The sequence below is a fragment of the Callorhinus ursinus genome, unplaced genomic scaffold (assembly GCF_003265705.2).
Source record: "Callorhinus ursinus isolate GAN/ISIS: 27379988/994484 unplaced genomic scaffold, GSC_fseal_2.0 scaffold44, whole genome shotgun sequence".
Taxonomy (NCBI): Eukaryota; Metazoa; Chordata; class Mammalia; order Carnivora; family Otariidae; genus Callorhinus; species Callorhinus ursinus.
In genome coordinates, this window is record NW_027397106.1 from 8,799,300 (window position 1) to 8,822,372 (window position 23,073).

General features: G+C 38.6%; 1 protein-coding gene and 1 long non-coding RNA gene across 6 annotated transcripts in view; one reads left to right on the top strand and one right to left on the bottom strand.

Annotated features, from left to right (window-relative positions):
• LOC112832504 (uncharacterized) overlaps window positions 1-6,386 on the top strand; it is a 91,452-nt gene extending 85,066 nt beyond the window's left edge. For all 3 annotated transcript variants that reach the window (XR_003210403.2, XR_003210402.2, XR_003210404.2), the window contains 2 exons: window positions 3,200-3,363; window positions 4,210-6,386. This is a non-coding gene — a long non-coding RNA (uncharacterized lncRNA). The remainder of the gene's footprint in view (window positions 1-3,199; window positions 3,364-4,209) is intronic.
• ANO6 (anoctamin 6) overlaps window positions 1-23,073 on the bottom strand; it is a 185,659-nt gene that overhangs the window by 33,157 nt on the left and 129,429 nt on the right. For all 3 annotated transcript variants that reach the window (XM_073882090.1, XM_025883240.2, XM_025883242.2), the window contains 4 exons: window positions 20,399-20,533; window positions 11,232-11,337; window positions 7,165-7,225; window positions 1,176-1,318 (listed from right to left, as the gene is read on the bottom strand). In XM_073882090.1, coding sequence (XP_073738191.1) covers window positions 1,176-1,318; window positions 7,165-7,225; window positions 11,232-11,337; window positions 20,399-20,533 — 445 coding nt within the window. The remainder of the gene's footprint in view (window positions 1-1,175; window positions 1,319-7,164; window positions 7,226-11,231; window positions 11,338-20,398; window positions 20,534-23,073) is intronic.

A 23,073-nucleotide genomic window follows, 5' to 3' on the forward strand; every position in this document is an offset into this window, starting at 1 on the left:
TTTCTGCTTTCATTTCTGAATGTATAGTCTTTCAACAACACATGGTTTGACTTCATCATCTCCCATAGTAAACAGTGAGAACGATTCATAATGGGAATTATTTGCAGCTTGTCACATGGTAAAAGACAAATGTCACCTTTTGTTGATAACTGAACCTCATTTTTTTCCATTTATAAAATGAGGAGGTTGAACTGCTCCCTCCAGTCCCTTTTAGTGTTGGCATTCTATAAATCTGTGATTCAATTGATAAAATCTATACTTTGGGACATTTTTCTGATACTCTTGGTAAAAGCATTTTCTTTCCAAGAATTATTCATATTCAGAACTGACTGTCCTTATGCTGATGACTGCAAGTACAATCAGCTCTAAATTTTCTGTGTGGATGGAAAGGAGCAATAATGCAGATGATTCAAAAATTATCTTTCACTGGCTTTGGAATATATATATATAAGAGACAGAGAAAGAAATAGTTTTATTTTTTTATTTTTGTAGCAGCAGTAGCAGAAGCAAATTTACCTTTCCAATTATATAAAATGCCTCGCACAGCCCTAAACAGTTGAATTTCAACGAATGTTTCCCTTCTTCCTCCACCCTTTCTCCAACTTTTGGATAAGAGCTGCACAATCTTGTGTGCATCCCAACCAGAAGGTGGGGCAGTCACCGAGGCTTACAGCAACACAAAGGGCAGCTCCTCCAGGATGAAAAAGCGGTCGTAATAACGTGAGGCTTGTGAAAATTTGAGGATCAACTATAAAATCCAATGTGTCCTTCTTATACAACTATGTCATAGAGTCTAATTTTTCTATTTTGCATTTTTTATCAATATGAAAGAAAGGACACAGACCAATGCATCTTTTCTTCTACATTTTATGTTGGAGTCTAATTTTTTTTCCCAATTTTACTTTATTATGAAAGAAGGCGTCACATTTATCTCCTATGTCCACCATTCTAAGCAATACTTCTTCATCTTGGCTGCATATTAGGATCACCAGAGAAGCTTTACAAAATCCCTGTGCCCAGGATATACCCCAGGCCACAAAGTACCACCAGAGTATACAGTGATGGGACCCGGGCATCAAGACTTTCCAGGGTCCCCAGGTGATTACAATGTGCCACCAGGGTTGAGAACCACTATATAAACAGACTAAATTGTATCTACATAACATTCTCTTTACCTGAGTAATCTCATTGATCACCACGTGAGTACACTGTGCCTCATATTCTGGCCGGGGTTGCTCTTCCTGTTGTAACTCAACAGTGTCCCATTCGTACTCAAGTTCTGCCTGGCGCCGCTTCCAAAACTCCAAAAACAAGGTGACTAATAGAGAACAGAAGCATGTAGCTCATCAGTGATGACTGATGTTTCAGAAATCTGTACCAAGTTATTAATTGTTCTAACTATCCAAAACACTTTTATACAGTCACTAAAGTCTAACATACAGGTGATACTAATGTTTAAAAGAGAGAAGTTTTTTTTTTAAGATTTTATTTATTTATTTTGACAGAGAGAAAGAGAGAGCACAAGTAGGCAGAGAGGCAGGCAGAGGGAGAGGGAGAAGCAGACTCCCTGCGGAGCAGGGAGCCCAACGTGGGGCTCGATCCCAGGACCCTGGGATCATGACTTGTGCTGAAGGCAGACGCGCTCAACTGACTGAGCCACCCAGGCGCCCCGAGAGAAGTTAATTTTTTTCAAGATGACGTTGATAATTTATTCAACTTGTGAAAACAAACTACAGCCACGGGAAAGGTAATAACATGATGGGCAGAAGGCATGTGTGTGTGTCTAATGAATGCTAAGGCATCTGCTACCAGCACTTTACTGCCAACTAAGAAAGACAAATAACTACCATAATTCAAAAACAGTTTATGGTCCATCCATCTTTCAGCCTGTTCATCCCTACATCCCCCGCCCCCTCTTTCCTAAGGGCCTGAGGGGGGCACCTTAGTAGTCCCCAAATCTCTACTTACCACCACCAAGCCACCCTAAATTAATATTCTTAAATATGGAAAACTGATATTTTTTCAACCCTGTGTGAAGTATGAATAAAATAATTTTTAGAACTCTTTACTAGGAACTTAAAATACTAAATAGAAACAATATTAAATGTTGTTTGAAAATGTAGTTTCAGGGTAAATCCCTTAGATCCTCTTTTGATCAGACTGGTACCCCTGTGCCATTCCCATACAGAAATTCTGGATTTATTACTGTTCCACACACAAGTATTTCTATGTGCCAAAAAAGACACAGGCCATGCTTCAAGGAGCTCCTAGGTGTGCAGAAATTATTGTGACGTGATAGCTACAGTATACTAGTGAGGGTTATGATCAACGTAAGCACAGCTGGCTCTGGGCGTGGAGCCAGAACATGTGACCAAAGTGTGGCCGAGGTTCTCTCAGAGGAGGGGACCACTGCAGATGACTGAGTTAGAGTTGATCAGGTGAAGGTGGGACATTAAAGCCACCTCCCCGGAGGGAGCTGCACATGCAAAGGCAAGGAAGCCAGAGAATCAGAATACTTTCTAGAAACGGCAAATATCCGGAAGTGAGTGCACACCGTCACGAGGAGCGTGGAGAAGCCAGTGGAGAGATGACAGGGGCACATCACAAAGGACTCTATGCCTTAAGTTACCCTTTTGTAACTTCAAGGTAGAGGGGACACTGCAGGGGTTCTAGAGAGACTAGAGGCAGGGAGACCTGCTGGCAGGTACATGATGAGGCCTGCTTGGGTGGGGAGGAGAGAGAAGACAGCATGTTTGGCAGGTAGGTTAGATGCAGGTTGTATAAAGGGGAGGAAGAAATCTAGGATGCCAACCAGGTTTCTGGCTTAGGTGATGCCCTAAATTCTAGGGCCATTATCCATAATAAAAAGGGCAGTAAGAGGAGTGAAGCCAACAGGTTTGGTTCAATCAGGTGCCTCTGGGCCACAGGAAAGATGGCCAGTAGGTAGGTAAACATCTAGAACTCGGGAGAAAGATCTAGGCTGAGCCGGAAACTTTTTAAAGCAGTAACTGAGGCCATGAGTGGATGAGATCACTAAATGAGGTGGAGAGGGGTAGCTCTCACCGTGGCTGCACATGAACAGCACTTGGGAGCTTTAAAAAAACAAAACAAAACACTGAGCCCAGGCACCACCGCTGAGTTTCTGACTTTACTGGACTAGAATGAGGCATGAGCACTGTGTTTTGTTTTTGCTTAAAAGGTCTACATCAGTCAGAGTTGAGAACTGCGGGAGGAGACAGCAGAGAGAGGCCAGCCTGACGTCCTGCAGCCCATGGGTGGCCTGAGATGCAGGAGGAAATCCTGGGATGTGGCCGTGAGTGGCAGGAACTCCGCAGTCCCCAACGGCGAAGGCAGCTGAAATGGGTAAAGCACTTGCTTCCAACAGTGTTTGTTTTGTGTTTACTAATTTTCCAGGAGTGATGAGTCAGAGTAGAAATAAGCTGGATGCTGGAATCGAGGTCAAATCCTGGTTCTGACGATTATTAGATGCGTGACTACTGGTCACCATGTTCCAACTTTCTGAACCTCCCCCATTTCCCGTTCTGTGAAATGGGGGCAGTAGGACCTACCTCACAGGGCTGTTGTGAGCTTAATGACATCATCTATGTAAAAGCCTTCCCCCCAACTCGGCGGCAACTGTTATTATTCTCCTCATTTTAGACACAGAGAGAGAGAGGCATGGAAAGGTTAAGATACCTGCCCAAGGTGACAGTGTTGGAGGCCAGGCATTCTTGGCTCCAGAGCCCAAGCTGTGCTTACTCACTATGTGGTACTTCCTCAGGCTGCCTACCGCCAGGCGGTAATGGGATATTGGAAGGTGAAGTCTGCAAAACCTTTGGGTATTACTTTGCGGAGTCCAGGGAAGACACTGGTCATGTATTATAACCATGCACGGTGTTAGAGTGATCCTGGACGACTGCTGACTCACATTGCTCTGTGTCGCCCACTGAGGGCACCAGGACCTCGGGTGAGTGTGTGCCATGTCAGACAGGAATTTCCTGCTCTGTGTCTTTTGATCTTTCTCCCTCTGGTGGGGAGCACTGTACTTAAGTTCTCTGGCAAACCACACACCATGAGGCTCGTGTTGATTACAGAGACACAATTAGGACTCTTACAGTAACATGTCATGAGAGAAGAGGGAAAGCTGCCTAGGACTTTGGGAATCAAGAACAGTTTGTTCTCTCACTCATGGTATCATGACATCTACAGGAAGGATGCATCATATGAAGACAGCCATAGACAGTGTTGGTGGTTATATCCAGCACCGTCCAAGGACAAGGGGCACACACTAGCACATGGTAGTGTGCCAGTTGCTGTAAGTTTGCTGCTGGAGAGCTGGGCCATTTTATTGGGCCTTGAAACTATTCAGACCACTTTATTCACAAAGCTGAGTAAGTCAAGATGAATTTGCTCAGCCTTTATTCCAACTTCCCAACTAAAAGACTAGGTTAAAAAAAACAACAACATTTTTTTTCAGACTCTCTTGCAGCTCGGGTTCCTGGTGTGATTTTATAAAATGCCCATCAGGTGCATGTGTGTGTCACTTAAATGAGAAACTGAACTGAATGAAGGCAGAGGTGGTTGCAGGAGCTGCATTATTTTGCTGTTGTGGATACAGCAGGAGCAGTACAGTTCTGGAACTAATTGGCAACAGTTGTTTCCTGATCTCCAAGTGTAGTTGGTTAGGGTACTGCCTTCCTGATTCCCCAGCTCCCCATAAACCAAGTGTCCAGTGTTTTTCCGGAAATCACTAGGCCCAGCCCAGAACTCAAAGGTGAAAATTAGAAATGCAGCAGAGAGCCTGGAGCCAGGGAGAACCCAGTAAGTAGGTACAAAGTAACAAGCAGTAAGGAGAAGTGGATATGTCAAGAACTGGCACTTTAGCCTCGGGTCGGGTCCGGGTTTAGGACTTGAGTCAGTATGAATATGTGGGCTGGCTGGGCCTGAAAGGGTGTACATTATTCAGATAAGTACATGATTTGTACTACGTTTATTACAAAAGGTTTTCGACCCTCAACTTTTATAATTCCTAGGGAGCAGAAACATAGTAAAAATATACTGATAGATCTGAGCACATAGGAGATGCTACAGGAATATGAATAGTGGTGATATAAAAGACTTCACATGGCCCTCCTGCCTCTTTGGTTCTGCAATTTCTGATTTTCTGTAACAAGGTTCACAGCAGTGGTTCTCATAAGGCAGATGTAGCAGGAAAGGCAATATAAGACACTAAAAATAAGACTTCATCATATGTACGTATCCTTAAAGATCACATATGATGCGACAAGCAATGCTGAAATGTTTCCTGCCTTCTAAAATCTGATGACATGAAATCAGCTCGATATGCTTAAGTCAGTTCTATAAACACAGTATAGTCAATAATCTCAGAAAGCAAGGTTAGCTAGGAAACGGGAGGTTTGTCTTTCCAGTGCAAAGTTAATTTGTATTTTTTGCTTTATTTAAAATGTATTTCGGGGCGCCTGGGTGGCGTCTGACTCCTGATTTCGGCTCAGGTCATGACCTCAGGGTCATGGGATTGGGCCTGCGTCGGGTTCCCTGCTCCGCGGGGAAGCCTGCTTCTCCCTCTCCTACTCCCCCTGCTCATGCTCTTTCTCTATCTCTACAGCGAATAAATAAAATCTTAAAAAAAATGTATTCCTAAATTAGGGCTGTCAACATCCATTAGTATATGGAGTTCAACAGATGTGTTAGAATTTTATTCATTACAAATCAGGGCTGAGACAAAGGTTAGGATAATAAGTAAAAGTGAGCACCACCCATGTGTTCAGTACCCTGTGCTCTTACTGGGGGTGGAAATGACACAGTTTACAACAGAGGAGTACAGAGGATTTTAATCTACAAATTTGATCTTTATTTTTCTGTGTGTCAAATATTAGCTAGTTTTGGTCTCTAGCCAGAACACAGCTAAATGTCTGAAGGACAGTAACTTTATAGATAAGTTTGGCCATCTTAAAGTTCGCTTTATCCAGGAGTGGCAACTAATCTCTAAAAAGTGTCCAGAACAGTTGGAACATCTGTTCTGTGATCTATCTGGTGACTTCTAATAGGCACAACCACTGCAGAAGAGAAACATCTCAAGGACACGTAAAAAGCACTGTGAGCTGCATGAGTTCATGTGCTGTCTTCTCAAGAAGACTTGAGTCACTTTCTTCCCCCAACTATCTATATAACCTGAGCTCTATTTCCCCCTTAACTTACACAGTAACATTGGAAAGGATTTTTTTTTCGAAAATGAAATTTTTTTCTTCTTTGGTGGAACACTTACATTAATTGAACATTTAAATATCTGCATTTAGAGGAAATGATAATTGCCTCCTTACAATGTTGGTATTCAAAGTAAATAATGTAACTATAGTGTTAAAGCATCTACACAAGAATTATATTCTTTAGGACTATATCTGTTCTACTTATTAAACAGAATTTATTATTATTTACTATTATAAGAGTAACACATACTTAATAAATACTCGCTCATATAAAAGAATATAAAGAAGAAAGCTCACCTGTAATTCCTGTGTTGCTTCCTCTGAACCCCAAGCCCACGTAAGTTAGGTAGTGGATCACAGCTGTGGGGACTGTTACAGTAATGGTCCCCAGTGAACCATGCCTCCCTGTATCCAAGCACCTGGGTAGTCCTCCCACCTCCTCACATTGTTGTTGGCTTGGCCATGACCTGCTTTGGCTGATGGGACATTCATAAACTTGAGGCAAACGCAGGCTCAAAAAACGTCTGTGCATTGGGGCTTGCCCTCTCTTGCTTCTCTTTGGAAGCCTAAACCATGTGAAGAATCCTGGACTAGCTTACTGGAGGATGGGACATCAATGTAGAGCAAGACAAGCCAGCCCAGTGAGCCCCATAGACCAAACCAGACCAAACAAATACTAAATGTGTGTTTTAAGCAACCACATTTTGAAGTAGTTTTTTTTATGCGGTAACTCGTACAATGGCCTTAAGGATTGTAAATGGAGTTATAGGGGAGCTGAAGTTTAGGCAATCCAAGGTCCTAAAAGTGGGTTACTTTGACAGCTCATATCAAACTGTGAAATGGTATTAAATTAGCTGCTTGTATGATCTCAGGGTTTTTTTTTTTTTATGTTAAGACGTAAAAGTTAACTGAAAAAAGATAAAGGAAAGTAACTTACCCCATATTCCCATAAATACTGCAAACACTAGGGTTCCAAAACTATCAAAGATGCACAATTTCTGGAAAATACAATAATGACATATAACTGAATCATGTTTTCTCCTCACTAGCATTCAGCAAATATGCAGTGCTTTGTGTATTCTACAGTCCGAATTTCCTTTAAAGCTGATACCTAGTTTAACAATCACCATATCTATTACATACCTGCAGATGGGATTTCTTGTTGTTTTGAAAGCAAAGAGCCTTTGCTGTATTTACCACAGTGCATTTTCCATATCGTGATAAAGAAATTGGCATAGCCGCTAAGATTCCATTCAGTTTAAAGTATCAGACTTTTGAATGATGGCCTCTTCTTACAAGCTGTCTTAGTGAACTTGAAGTGTACAGCTCTACAAACACAAGGAACTCAGAGCAACTTTTGGATTTACAATTTGCATCTTATCATCATCTCATCCTGGTCGGATGATAGGTTACTGAGTTCTTGCTTTTCTTGCTAAGAAGAGCACAAGGCTGGGGTTTATTCTGAGATGGCTCTGCCCAAGGAGAGGTGTTTCCCCAAACCCAATGATGGCTTTTCTAGATCAATGACAGAGGCTTCCAGGAGATTAAGGAGGTACAGGAACTACTGCTGACATTACAATGGGTGCAACCATGAATGAACAGATGATACACCTGTACAAAGAAGGCTTTATTCACTAGTTCTGCTAAATTTCTTTTCTTTTTTTTTTTGCTAGTATATAAATAACCTATCTCCCTTTCGGGATTCCTGGAAAATCTTTCAATTAGTTACTAATTTTCCACTAGTGAGTATTTTTACATATCCTAAAAAAACCTATAAAGTATAAAGGAACTGGAAAAAGTAGGCAAACATGTAGAATATCAACTTTATGATAGATCATACAGACCATATGAAGAGTAAAGAAGCTACAGGATTAAAAAAAAACAAACAAAAACCCAAACTTTTCAGTTGCTAAAGAAAATTCAAAGTTGCTTCTAAGGAAAACTCTTTAAGTAACTTTTTTGGTTGCCCTTTATATACTGATATAAAGTTGGTAAACTTTCATCTATGTGAAAATATGTTTTCATAAAAGAATATCCACTTAACCATTGTCTTGTACGTGTGTTTTCCAAAGCATACAGATGTCCCTCAATCCTCTATCTGAACCTGATCAGAAAGCACAATCCCAAACTGTTACCCAACTATTCCTCTCAAAAAATCATTTAAGGAAGACAGAATTAAGGAGTGGCCACTCTGGGGAACACTGCACCTACCTATTCCTCTAGTCCTGGCATTCCATGGACTAATATTTCAAATCTTTCAGCTTTGACTCTTACGGAACCAAAGCTCTCATTTAATGTTATGCCTTATCCTTCAGTGAAAATTACTGTAAGAAAAGTCTTATGCAGAACTGTTCCATGCATTATAATGGTATTACTGAAGATTCTGTCCAACACTACTCCTAGGAATCACTGTAAACCTCTGATACCTCCCTACTTGCCCTGATACCTCTGAGTACCTACTCCAGAAAGAAAAAAACCCTACCCATGAATTCTTTGCCCTACCATGTTGAGAAAAAGCCAGTGGATGCTTATCTGTCAGTGTGACAGAAAAAAAAAAAAAAAGGAGTAGCAAGAAAAAGCAGGTTTACCACTAATGCCAAGATCACCCCAGTTGACTGGCTCAAGATAAGAGATGTGCTTTGCGCTCCTAAGAAATGGAGTTAGGTGACCTGGATGAAGTTATCATTTTTGCCACATTTGTGAGGATCGAGGACTCAGTGGAAAGAACAAGATGGCTGGCTTCCCTATGTACCCCGTAAGCAGGAATCAGGGGAGAAGGTAAGCAAGGGGTGTTCTTGGTAAAAAGCTTAGCTTAGTTTGCTTGCCAGGAGGGCACAGATGGGGAAACACAGTTGTGTTAAGGACAGCCCCAGTCAGCATCCTGCTTTAATCACATAGAATAGGAAAGAAAAAAGATGGCTGCACATATATAAAGGGCATGATGTTTTAAAGCAGAGGAACCAATGAAAATCTAGAAAAGTGACTGTTGTGTTTCTTCCTGCAAAGGAACAAAATCAAAATTTTATAACAATGTATTTCCGAGAACAAAATATTTTAAGTTACCACACATTCCTTTTATCTTGCGGGCCAAAAAGCTAAGAACCTTATTTAATGCTCAATCACAAAAACAACATTAATCCTGATTATCTCCATAACTGTTCCCTCACTTCCTTGATCATAATTTTCTAATTTATTAACCCTTTTAGCACTCATGTCCATTACTGAATACTCTCTTTCCAAAAGAAAGAAGCAGAAATGAATATATAAATGTATGAATAAAGAAATGATTGAATTAGCCAACAGAAAGACATGGAAAGCTGCTTTTTCTCCCCTTTAAAATTTTTAAAATGTAATTCTTTTACAAAGGGAAGGAGGCATATGAAAGAATAAATCACCCTAACAAGATTCAAAGGATTCTTTAGGAAATTAGGATAGAATAAAAGATTCATTTTTTTCCAAAACAATGAAAAAAAAAATATACACAGGGCCACGTGTTTGAAAGTCACGTGTTTAGGGATGGGTCGGTGGAAAAGAAGAACTGAGAGAAGAGATGGATGGGGGTGTGGTGTTTGAAAGAGAATTTCTTAAAGAAAATGAAATTTCCAATTGTACTTTGTGGAGTATAGTTTGCCTCTGGCATTATCACTGGCATTTGCCTTAGACCCAGTGTCCAGGGATATGCGCTAACTAGTGACCTTTATGAGTCAACATCGCTGGAAGGCAGCGTCCCTCCTGCTAACTTCAAGTCTTTTACTTTATGTGATTTATGACAGATTTTTATAGTCTAGAATTTGTGTTAGTTTCTGGGGGAGAGGCAAAGAAATCTACTTTAATTCATAAATTAAGAGTAAAATTCCATGTATCGACAATACCCTGCAATCATCTTAAGTAGCGGAACGTTTTTCAGACACAGTGTTCAATTTGTGAGTGAAGTGGCTGCTACTATTGTCAGCTGGTGAGGAACACAGTAATGGCAAGAAAGGCAGATTTGCTGTCAATTTCTGGCTTTGTCAGTTACTAGGTGGGTGACCTTGAGCAAATTATTTAATCTCTCAGACCCTCAGTGTTTTAATCTGTAAAATGGAGGTAGTACCTGTTCCGCCTACCTCACAGGGTTGTTGTGTCAAAAGGTCAAGAATCTTTCAAGATATACATTTTAAGTGACATTATAATAGGAATGTATTTGGTTTTAAATAATTCTCTGATGGAGTAAGCTGGAATATTCTGAAATCATTTAGGATTCCTAAGCTTTCATGGTGGAGCAAGGGGATAGAGAAAAGATCACAACATGGGAGAACAGTAGGTCAAAGTTGTCAGGAAAATTCTCCAAAGCAAGACGACCATCTTTCTCTCCAGCTAGAGTTTGTGGCATGCCTTTCAGTAAGCTACCTCTAGTCTCAATACTTGTCCTAAATGTCCTGGATTTTAACAAGTCATATAGCTCAAGACCTTCAGCATGTTTAAGGGAACCAGATGTGTTTTGTGGGAATGTTTTGGGACAAAGTGAGTATCTATTATCATTTATATACAACGACTTTCTTATGCATAGTCATAGACAGAGCCTAAATCTGATGATCAGGGTTTTTAAAAAAATGTAGCATAGTTTCAGCACACCTTGGAAGTGGAAAAATACAAATACAAATATCAGGTTTCTACTCACTTGAATTAAGGAAAATAAGTAAACCTATTAAACAGTATTCATGAAATAAGCTGGTTTTGAAATTCTGCTTTGATTACTTCAAATACTACAATAGTTCAATTCTGCAGTTCCTCACTGACCCACCCGAAGATTTTAGATAAGGCTTTTCATCTCAATTTCCTATTTGTAAAAGAGAAATAAACACATACATTCCATGTCTATCTTTCAGAATATCTGGAGGCTTATTTGAAAATTACCTTTTCTGAATTTCACAGAAAAAAAAATAATTCCAGCCTGTGCTAAAATTATTAGAAGGAAAAAAAAAACTTCCATTATTTGCAAATATTTAGAGTAACAAAAATTACCTTTGAGGACTCGCAAGTAATATTGAGATTCCAGAATGAACAATGTTGATCACACTGAGGACACATGATGATCTTGCCACCAATATCAGGATGACAAACTTCTTTGCTAAAGGAAAGAGAAAAATAAAATTTAAAAAGTTTTAATGATTAGGACTTCCTTTCTAGCAGCATGATAAAATCAAACATCCATTTGTGATAAGAAAATAAAATTCTTATAAAACTAGGAAAGGAATTGAACTTCATGAACCTAACAAAGGCTTGCTACATAAAACCTATAAAAAAAAAAACACAACATTATACTTAATGGTAAAATGCTGAAGTATTTCCTTTAGATCAGGGTAAAGCATCCTGTTATCACTACTTCTTTCCAGTTGGAGGGCCTTGCCAGCACAGTAAGTCAAGAAAAGCAAATAGAAGATGCTGGACATAGAAGACATATACAAAATATACATAGGGTTCAGAAAAAGGAATTACACCCCTACAGATCTGCAACTTGTTGGCACAGTAAGTCAAGAAAAACAAATATAGGATGCTGGACACAGAATCCGTATACAAAATATACACAGCGTTCAGAGAAAGGAACTACACCCCTATAGATCTGCAACAATTAAAAATTAATTTTTTAAATATCACTTTTCCATAGCTTAAGAAATATAAAGAGCCTAGGAATAAATCAAATTCCAGACGTATAAGATTTAGAGAGGAAATGATAAAACTGTTCCGAAAGAGTTAAGAAGATCTATATAAATGGATACATTATCATGTTCATAATTTGGAAGAATCAACATCTGAAGATGTTATTGCTCCTTCATTTGAACCATAAATTCAATAGAAGAGCAAAAGGCTCAGACCATTCAAGACATTCCTAAAGAACAAGGTATTACTGCCATAGGTTAAGAAGAACTGAGCAAGAAAAAACAGAGTTTATGAAGAGACCTCTGCATATACAAACACTGACTTAGGACAGGGCTGGTCCAGCAAACCAGTAAAGTGAGAAGTGACATTTGCTGCAATCGAATATCCATTATGGAAAAATGTGAAACTGAACTCCTAAAGCCTATCACATACAAATCAACTCCAGGTAGAAAATGGGAATGCAGCAGTAGGACCTTGTTAGGAAAAAAAACAAAAAAAAGCAGGATATCTAGATAACATTGGGGGTAAGGAAAAACTCCACTACTGAGAAAACAAAAAGTATAAATCATAAAGGAAAATACTGATAAATTCAAAATCTAATAAAAGTGAGAACTTCATTAAAAGACCATAAAGGGGGGCGCCTGGGTGGCTCATTTGGTTAAGCGACTGCCTTCGGCTCAGGTCATGATCCTGGAGTCCCGGGATCGAGTCCCGCATCGGGCTCCCTGCTCAGCAGGGAGTCTGCTTCTCCCTCTGACCCTCTTCCCTCTCGTGCTCTCTATCTCTCATTCTCTCTCTCTCTCAAATAAATAAATAAAATCTTTAAAAAAAAAAAGACCATAAAGGGGGAGAAGAAGAAATAGCCACAAACAGGTAAAAGTTTTGCAACACATGAAAATGACAAAGGACTATTCACTAGAGTATTTAAAGAACTTCTATAAATTAATAAATTAATAAGGAAAAAGCAAACTTACAAGAGGGTGCAGACTGCTCCCTCTGGGGTAAGCTTCTCAGATGGACTCCTTATGTGAATGGCACTGGAGTTGTAGAATTCATTAGCCTTGCAAATAATTCAGTTAAAAACGAACTGGCAGGGAAAACACTTCTGGAATAACTGAGTAAAGATCTTGGAAAATCTGCTCCTCCACAAAAGCAATGAGAACACTGGCAAAATTTGTAAAAAGTAACCTCTGCAGAACTCTGGAAATTAAACAAGGGCTTACAGCAGTCTGAGAAGTAAAAATAGCTAAATCTCCGTAAAGATAGTGAGCTTTGTGACATTTTACCTTGACCTATCCCCATCCCCATATCCTTAGCCTAATGGTGGGGTTAAAAGACAACAACCCCACAATCATGGTAGCATAGCAGCCACTGAAGGAGGCAGAAGTGATGTGAAGCTACCAAAAAACCCATCCCCAGAGAAACGTCACTATTTGACTAGTCTGGAAGCTCCCTGGAAAAGCTCCATTAACAGGATTTGTTATTTTTGACCCATATCAGAGCTCATACATACTGTGCAAACAATACTACTCCCAGAGTGTCTGTTGAAAGTATTAGTAGGAATTATTAACATTACAACTGCCTGAGGTGGCAATACCAGGAGGGGCTAACAAGATGCTGATCAAAAAACTTAAAAGGAAACATTGGAGAATGAGATACCTATAGGGGGCTTTAAAAAGCTCCAATTAATTCCTAGGATTGTAGAAGGCCATGTACATGTGTAGGACAGTGCAGGTGGCCAGTAAGGGCCTGAGGAAACCTTAATCCCTCATCTCTGGCTGGCTTTGAGGTTCTGCATAAGTGGGGAGTAAAGGCGCAAGAAGACCTGCAAACTGCCTGCTAAAGTGCTGAAGGCATTCCCCATAGACACATACAGAGCAACTTGGCAAAGGCTCCAAGAATGATTGGTTCCCAGCACTTAAAGAAATCACTGTCCAATCATTAGCTGACAACTAAGCTTACTGAACACAGGCTTCATGGTCACATGCAACAGAAAGACTTTACAGAGTTTGTTCAGAAAAGTAACTGAATGAACAGCAGCAGTGATGACAACAAAAGCCACATCTCTGAAGAGGGGAAGTAGGATTTCTAGATCTGCCACATTATAATATTTAAAATGCCCATTTCTCAACAGAAAATTACAAGATACACAAAGAAACAGAAAATTTGGGTCATAATGCAGGTGCAAAAAAGCAGTCAATAGAAACTGGTCCTTGAGGAAACCTAGATATTGGACTTACTAGACAAAAACTTAAATAAGCAATTAAACATAGGTTGAGGACCTGATAGGAACTCTGCCTAAAGAATTAAACTATGTGAACATCTCACCATGCAGAGAATAGCAATATAAAAAATTGTTAAAAGAACCAAGTAGAAATTCTAGAGATATAAAAGTATAATTAAAATGAAAAGTTCACTGAGAGGTTCCTCTGTAGATGACCAGCAAGGGGAAAAAAAAAAATCAGCTAATTAAAAACTCGGTCTACTGAGATTATTCAGTCTGAGGAGCAAAAAGAAAAAGTAATGAAGAAAAATGAACACAGCCTCAGAGAGAGGTGGGACACCATCAACAATACCAATATGCATATACTAGGAGTCCCAGGAGGAAGGGGAAAAAAAGAAGGGGGCAGAAAGAATATCTGAAGAAATAACAACTGAAAAGTTCCCAAATTTGATGAAAACATTAATTTGTACACCCAGGAAGCTCAACAAACTCCAAGTAGGATAAACTCAAAGATATCCAAACATAGGCACATCAGACTCGAAGTGTCCAAAGAAAAGAACAAAGAGAACTTTGACGGCAGAAAGAGAAAAGTGATTCAGCATGTACGAAGACGCCTCAGTAAGATTATCAGTTGACTTCTTATCAGAAACCATAGAGACCAGAAGGCAATGGGATCATATACTCAAAGTGCTGAAAGAAAAAGATGGTCAATCAAGTATTCTATATCCAGCAAAACTATTCTTCAAAAAAAATGAAGGAGAAATTAAGACATTCCTAGATAAACAAAACCTGAAAGAACATGTTGCTAGCTGACCTGCTCCACAAGAACTACTAAGGAAAGTCCTCCAGGTTTAAATGAAAGGACACTAGACAGTAACTCAAACTCACCTGAAGAAATGAAGAGCACTTGATAGAGGTAACTACATAGGTAAGTAACACGTTACAAATATATATTTGCATTTAATTATTTTCTTCTATCTGATGTAAAAGGTAACTGCATAAAACAGTAATTATAAAACTGTGTTGATGGGCTTATAATGCATAAAGATGTAATTTGATGAGAATAATAGCACAAAAGGAAAAGATTTGTACTGAAGTAAGCTTTCTGTATACCAATGAAATTAAGTTGGCATTAAAACTGAATGAAATTGCTTTACAACAAGATATTAATTACAATCTCCACGGCAACCACTTAAGAAAATAACAACAAAAGAGTAAAAACCAACAAACGAATTAAAATGGTATAGTAGAAAACATCTATTTTACACAAAAAAGGTAGTAATAGAGGAATGGGGGAAAAAAGACATAAAACAGATAGAAAATAAAAATGACATTAAATGTAAATTAATTAAACATTCAAATGAAAGGCAAAAGGCAAAAATAAATGAAATAGAGAAAGACAAACAGAAAAATCAGCAAAAACAAAAGCTGGTTTTTTGAAAAGATCAACAAAATAGACAAATCTTTAGCTAGACTAATCGAGAAAAAGAAAAAAGTTTCAAATTGTTAAATTCAGAAATGACAGGAGGGACATTGCTATTAACCTTAAAAAAATAAAAAGGATTATAAGGGAATACTATGAATGATTATATGCTAACAAATTAAGTAATCTAGATGAAATAAATTCCTAGAAAGAAGTAAATAACTGAAGCCAACTCAAGAAGAAATAGAAAATCTGAAGGGACCAATAGCAAGGAAAGAGATTGAATTAGTAATTAAAAAAAATTTTTTTTTAATTTTTAATTTAATTAACTTAATTTTTTTTTAATTTAAATGAAGAAATGCCTACGCCCAGATGGCTTCACTGGTGAATTCTATCCACCATTTAAAGAACTGACACAAATGCTTCACAAACCCTTCTAAAAATAAAGAAGTGGGAACACTTCCCAATTCATTCTATGATACCAGTGTTACACTGATACCAAAATCATACCAAGACGTCACAGGGAAACTATAGACAATTATCTCTTATGAATACAAATGCAAAAATCCTCAACAAAATACTAGCAAATCAAATCCAGTAACATATAGAAAGAATCATGATCCAGTGGGATGTATCCAGGAATGCAAGGATAGTTCAACATACAAAAATCAATTCATGTAATATGCCATTTTAACAGAGTAACAAATAAAAACTCAGAATAGAAGAGAACTTCTCAACTTGATAGAGAACAATTATGAAAAACCCACAGCAAATGTTATCCCTACTGATGAAGGACTGAATGTTTCCCTCTTTAGATTAATATTGTACTGGAGAGTCTAATCATGGGAACCACACAAGGAAAATAAATTAAAAGCCTCCAGACTGGAAAGGAGTAAGTAAAACTATTTTTATTCGAGATGACATGATAGTGTATATTAAAATTCTAAGAAATGTACCAAAGAACTATTAGAATTAATAAGCCGGCCCCTCAAGGTTATAAGACATAAAATCAATACACAAAAAGCAATTATATTTCTATACACTAGCAATGAATAATCCAAAAATGAAATGAAGGAAGCAATTTCATTTATAATAGCATCAAAAAGAATAAAATACTTAGAATAAATTTGAGAAAAGAAGTGCGAAACTTAAATACAAAATAGTAAGAACTACAAAATAGTTTATTAATAGAAATTAAAGACAACCTACATAAATGGAAAGACATTCTATGTTCATAGATCAGAAGTCTTAATACTGACCTGAGATTTAATGCAATTCTAGCTTTTTTGCAAAAATGGACAAACTAATCCTAAAATTAACATGGAATATAAGGAACCCAAAATGGCCAAAACAATCTTGAAAAAGTTTTGAAGTTTCCAATTTCAAAACTTACTAACAAAGCTACAGTAATCAATATAGTATGTATGTGCAAAAAGGGCAGACATAGAGATCAATGGAAAACAACTGAGAGTCCATAAACAAACTGTTACACCTCTAGCCAATTGGTTTTTGACAATGGTGCTAAGACAATCCAATGGGGAAAGAACAGTCTTTTCAAAAATGGTGCTGGGGGGGGGGCGGCGCCTGGGTGGCTCAGTTGTTAAGCATCTGCCTTCAGCTCAGGTCGATCCCAGGGTCTGGGATCGAGCCCAGGGTCTGGGATTTGTATGTTGAACTATCCTTGCATTGGGCGCCCTGCTCAGCGGGAAGCCTGCCTCTCCTTCTCCCACTCCCCCTGCTTGTGTTCCCTCTCTCACTGTGTCTGTCAAATAAAAAAATAAAATCTTAAAAAAAAAAATGGTGCTGGGGCCCCTGGATATATACCTGGTAAAGAAATGAATCACAGACCTAAATCTATAAAACTTTTAGATGATAAACACTGATAAAATCTTTATGACTCTGGATAAAAATGCTTTCTAAGATATAATACCAAAAGCACAAATAAAAGGAAAAAATTAGGTAAACTAGACTTCATTAAAATTAAAAACTGTTGTGCTTCAAAAGATACCATCAAGTAAGTGAAAAGGCAATCCATAGAATGGGAGAAAATATTTGCAATATATTTGATAAAGGATTTTATCCAGGATAAAGAACAGTTTAAAAAAGACAATAAAAAGACAACACAATTAAGAGAGGCAAAGGATTTGAATAGATGTTCTCCAAAGAAGATATACAAATGGCAAATAAGCACATGAAAAGATGCTCAATATCAGTAGGCATTAGGGAAATACAAACAAATCCACACTGACATACCACTTCATACCCACCAGGATGACTAATACATAGGTATTTGTAAAACCCAGCAATATCAAGTGTTGATGAAGATATGGAGAAATTGGAATCCTCATAAACTGCTACTATGGAAGTACAATGGTGCAGTCACTCTGAAAAATACTCTGGCAGCTCCTCAAAATGTTAAACATAGAGTTACCATGTATTCCAGCAATTCCGTTTTTTGGAGGATATATTCTCGAGTGAACTGAAAACGTATGTTCACACAAAAACTTGTACATGAATGCCCATAGCAGAATAAGTAATAATAGCCAAAAAGTAGAAACAACCTAAATTGACATGGGTGAACGGGTAAACAATGTGGTATATCCATACAATGGCATTGTATTTGACGACAGAGGGAAATGATGTACCGATACATGCTACAACATGAATAAACCTTGAAAAGATTATGCTAAGTGAAAGAAGAGTCACAAAAGGCCACATACTGTACGGTTCCACTTATATGAAATGTCCAGAATAAGCAAATCCACAGAGACAGAGTAGATTTGTAAGAGAAGGGAGGTTAGGGAGTGACTTATAATGGGGATGAAGTTTCTTTTTGGGGTGATGAAAATGTCTTAAAATTAGACAGTGGTGATGGTAGCACAACTCTGAATTGACTTAAAACCACTGAACTGTATACTTTGAAAGGGTGCATTTTATGATATGTGAATCATATCTCAATAAAGCTTTTATGTTTAAAGGGGGACATAAGCTTTAAACATAAGCTTTTATGGGCGCCTGGGTGGCTCAGATGGTTAAGCGTCTGCCTTCGGCTCAGGTCATGATCCCAGGGTCCTGGGATCGAGTCCCGCATCGGGCTCCCTGCTCCTTGGGAGCCTGCTTCTCCCTCTGCCTCTGTCTCTCTCTCTGTCTCTCATGAATAAATAAATAAAATCTTTAAAAAAAAAATAAATAAAAAAAAATAAATAAACATAAGCTTTTATAGAAGACGAAATACCTATAGTATCCTCCGCTTACACATGCATATTTTCAAAAGCACACAAAATGAAATATATTTTGTAGGGATACAAATATATCTGATAAAGAATATATAGTATATATGTAAAGGAATGATAAAAAAATCAAAATTTGGCGTAGTTCTGATTTCCAAAGTAGAAAGTGAGGGAATGCAACTGAGGGAAGCATTTCCCAGGTAACAGTAATGTTCTTTTTCTTAAACTGGTGAGGGATCATTATTCCTTATACCTTAAATACATTTTCTGTTCCTGTAAATCTACTCAGCATGTAATAAACTGAACTGAAAATATTTAAATGCATGTATTTAAATAGTAATTAAAGCCCCAATAGTTCTGAGCACAGGGAGTATATCCCTAAGACCCTCCCCCAGATTTCTGTAAACTAATTTTCTTTGTGAAATAGTAGAAACATGTGCTGTGACTGTCCGGGTGTTTGTATAAAATGATCTGTAATGAGAAGAGTCACAATGTAAGAACCTTATAAAAATGCTACTTTTGTACTTTGAAAGTGTATTTTTGAGATGTTGGTTTTTTTTGGTTTTTGTTTCTTTGGTTTTGTTTTTTTGTTTTGTTTTTGGTTGGAACAGTATAGAAAACAATGGAGAAGCCAGAGACAAATTTAGACAAAAAGTATCAACACTCAGCCTTTGGCCCTGAACTCTTATTTTCAGTGAAGAGAGGAGAATACTTCAAAGACCATCTGCAGCTTTCTAGCTAAGAAGCCATAATGGGGACAAAACGCTCAGAATTCTCCGTTAAATAGAATGGATAATTATGCCTATACATCAGAGCTGCAATATAAGCTTCCTGCCTCAGGAGCCAGGCTGATATGCTTGGGGCTAGAAAAATCTGGTCATCAGCTAGCTCATTGCTGGTGCCCAGAAATTTTGATCTGGCTGTCACAGCTGGAGAGAGGCCAGGTGAACACAAGAAAATGCCTGCTTCAGTTGCATCCCTTCTAAAGGTTGAGACTACCAAAAGCAGAGGAATAATAACACAATTCAGAACAGTGATGGTGAAATTCAGTGTTCTGGCATACATGCTTTTTCCCTTTAGACAGTGCAGCTGGTATTTTAATTCTAACATCAAGCACAAACGAATTGTTTATCACTTATTTTTTTTCCCATAACACTGTAAGGCCTAATTTTTTAAAAAGTAAAACAAAAACAAAAGTGTTGTTTACTTCAATTTTAAACATGTTTCCTAATATATATTAAAAAGTCATTTCTAAAAGCATAAAAACACCAATTTTATCAAGTTTTGCCTTTGAAACCTTGAAGAAATCAGAGCTGCTCTTGGCTCACATCTGTAGGGCTGAGTGAAGCATTCCTCTGGGGAGCAGAAGTTCAAGGAAAATCCTCCCTCCAGACCGCCTTTCTTTTTCAAAGTATTGTCTTTAAAAATTGGAGTGTTTCCTAAGGATAATATTCTTGTCAGAAACTGGGCCGCATTATCTAAAAAAATTTTTTTTTCCATTTAGTTATTATACTCAGGACAAAAGGGATATATCATCCAAAGCAGTAAGTGTTCTGTGATGAGTCTTCCTTTACTAAAACAGCCTAAGACCCTGAAAATAATTTTATGTCTAATCAACTTTTCATCACAGTAACAAGGAATAAGCAGAACTTACCTCCATGTACAGTTATCCTGATTAAAATATCCATAGAGAAAGCAAGCCACTCCTACCACCGCTGCTAGCAAGAGCATCTGAGTGTAGTAGCCCAGCCAAGCAAAGTAGATTCCAATCTTTTCTCCATAATATTTCCTGAACAAAGATAGAAATCATCTTTAGAAGACACAATGAGGTTTATCTGAGGCGTGATTATTGCTAATTGAACCACTTTGCAGCTTCATCCTAACCTTAATTTCTGATTTTAAATACCAGAGGCTTTAAGCTTAAACCTCTTATCCAATTCATACTTAAAACATGTTCATTTTCATAAAGACCCCAAATTCCACTATAAAACAAGTATTTTACGTATCTTAGAAGTGCTGATCACTGGTGAGCCTGGTGAAGCAAAGTCAACTAGAACAGGGCGAAGGAAAGAAAAATGCTACATAGTAAGCAAATAGAGAACATCACCATCCTTCTTTGTAAATACGTTCTCCAAAAGATTGTTTGTAACATGCATGAGACAATGAACATGAACAATCTGCTCCCAGTTAACCTGCTTTTGCTTATCTAGGGAACTTCCTTGGAGCAAATGTAATGTAAATCACAAATACAAGAAAAGGACTGATAAGAAGTCACTGATAGTGACTGAGGAATCCACCGTCCTGTATTCCTTATATCTAGAACTTCTATTTTTTTTAAGTTTTGAAAACTCATCAGTGGAAGAGTCCAGGGAGGCACAGTTGGAAGAAAGGAGGCAGGGCAGGAAGCAGCTCCAGACTATTCCTGAAAGGGAGACAGATACAGTTGGGCACTAAGAGTTGAAAGGCAAGGAGAACACATTGAGATGATGACTGTCGGCTGCTGTTGATTTTTCCTAGACTGACTCCTTCCTGGCTCAGTACTGGTCCCTGTACAGAAACTGTAGATTTACTCAGCTCTTTGCTTCCTTAGAGGACCCTATGAGACGTCCAGCTCAGTATGGAGCTGGGCTGAGGTCCTTGGGCTTAGCCTGGTGGGGACTAAGCTCTGAGAAAGACCTGAAGCCCCAGGAGACTTCCTTCAGACACGAACATCCCTGGGCTGAACCAGTGGTCAGCTTCACAGGTCATAGGCCTGGATGTAGGCTGCATCCCTGGGGATAAAGAAGGGCTGACACAGACCTGGAATCAGGGGTCAGGAGGAACCAAGTGTTGCATTTTTAAGTGACTGGGGCTTTGCTGTCTGGCTCATAGATTGCAGGCCAAAGACAGGCTCAGGGTAGTGCCTGAGAAAGAAAATCCAGGCAATGGGTTTGCAACGTCTTGGCTGTTAGGCTTTCTGTGATATGTTTTTATCAACCATCCACACTAGAAATGCTACATTTTAAACTGGAAAGAATGTTAGAGGTTACTGGTCCAACTCCCCAATAGTAAAAATACTGTGCCTCATTTAGAGCTAGTCAGGTAGTCCCTGCTTGGATACTGACCATGACAGGGAGTTCATTATTTCCAAAGATATCTACATTATATTGGAGGCAAGAAGATCAGAAAGAATTTTTGAATCTCAGAAACCCGCCTCCAAGTTCTTGCTGAAAGACTGGGAATAATAATAATTCCTTCAAATATGATATTCTGATCATTCTTTCTGCCAAAAACATCCCAATTCTTAACACCAATTTCTAAAAATTCAGCTTTTTGATCAAAGTTTTAAGTATATACTCAGTAAGGGGTCAGACAGTTCTAGTAATTGTCACGGTGGTTCACTGCTTAGTTTTCTGTGTGCTTACCAATAATTTAACCCGAGACTTTTACCTAACATGTAATTTTCTCAGTACTTTCAAACACATGAGGTAGTCTCTTGCTTTCATCTCCTTGAATAAATCCCATCAGATCTTCTCCACCCCAATTAATGATTCTCTAGCCCTGCCAGGGTCATCACCTGGGATCTCTCCATTCCTCTGTCATGTTGGGAATCCCTGTTTACTGAAGTCATGTTTTTCTCTTCCTTCATGGAGCACCTCCTCCGTTACCTTGCACATTTAAATTGTGAAAATTCCTCACACTTATTTTAACGGTTTGACCATTTATGGAATTGGAAAGTGAGAAATCACCTCCCTTGGAAACTTGAAATTATTGCTCTCTTTTCTTCTACCTGCAGTGTTGTCACTGAGGAGTTCAGTGTTATTCTGAGTCTTGCTCCTTCAAATGAAGCCTGTTTCTCTTTCTGGAGGTTCTCAGGATCTTCTTTCTGTCTTCAGTGTCCTGAGGTGTCATGCTGTCGTGACTTGATGTCATGCTGAGGTGACTGGCTGGCTCTATTTTCATCCTCTGAGCTGAGCACTCAGTAAGCTCCTTTCATCTGGAGACCCAGCACACTCAGTTCGTGTCCCAAGCATGCTATAAAGGTGCATAGGCACAAGTTGTGTCTTTCCACAATGTCAGCTTTATTCACTCATAAAGCAAGATTTGCACAACTGTAACAGGTTCGGGACTCCAAACTCAATGACACCTCACTGCACACTTAATTTGGCTTCATACATGCCACATAGGACAAGATACAATACAACGTCACATAAAAGACAAGATGCAATGAGGGTGAGAAATTAATGAACCAAACGCAGTCAGTCCATGAGCACGCAGGTGAAATGAGGACTCAGTCCAATCTGGGTCAACTCTTGGGACTTAGTGCTTATTATGTTCAAGCAGTGGAGG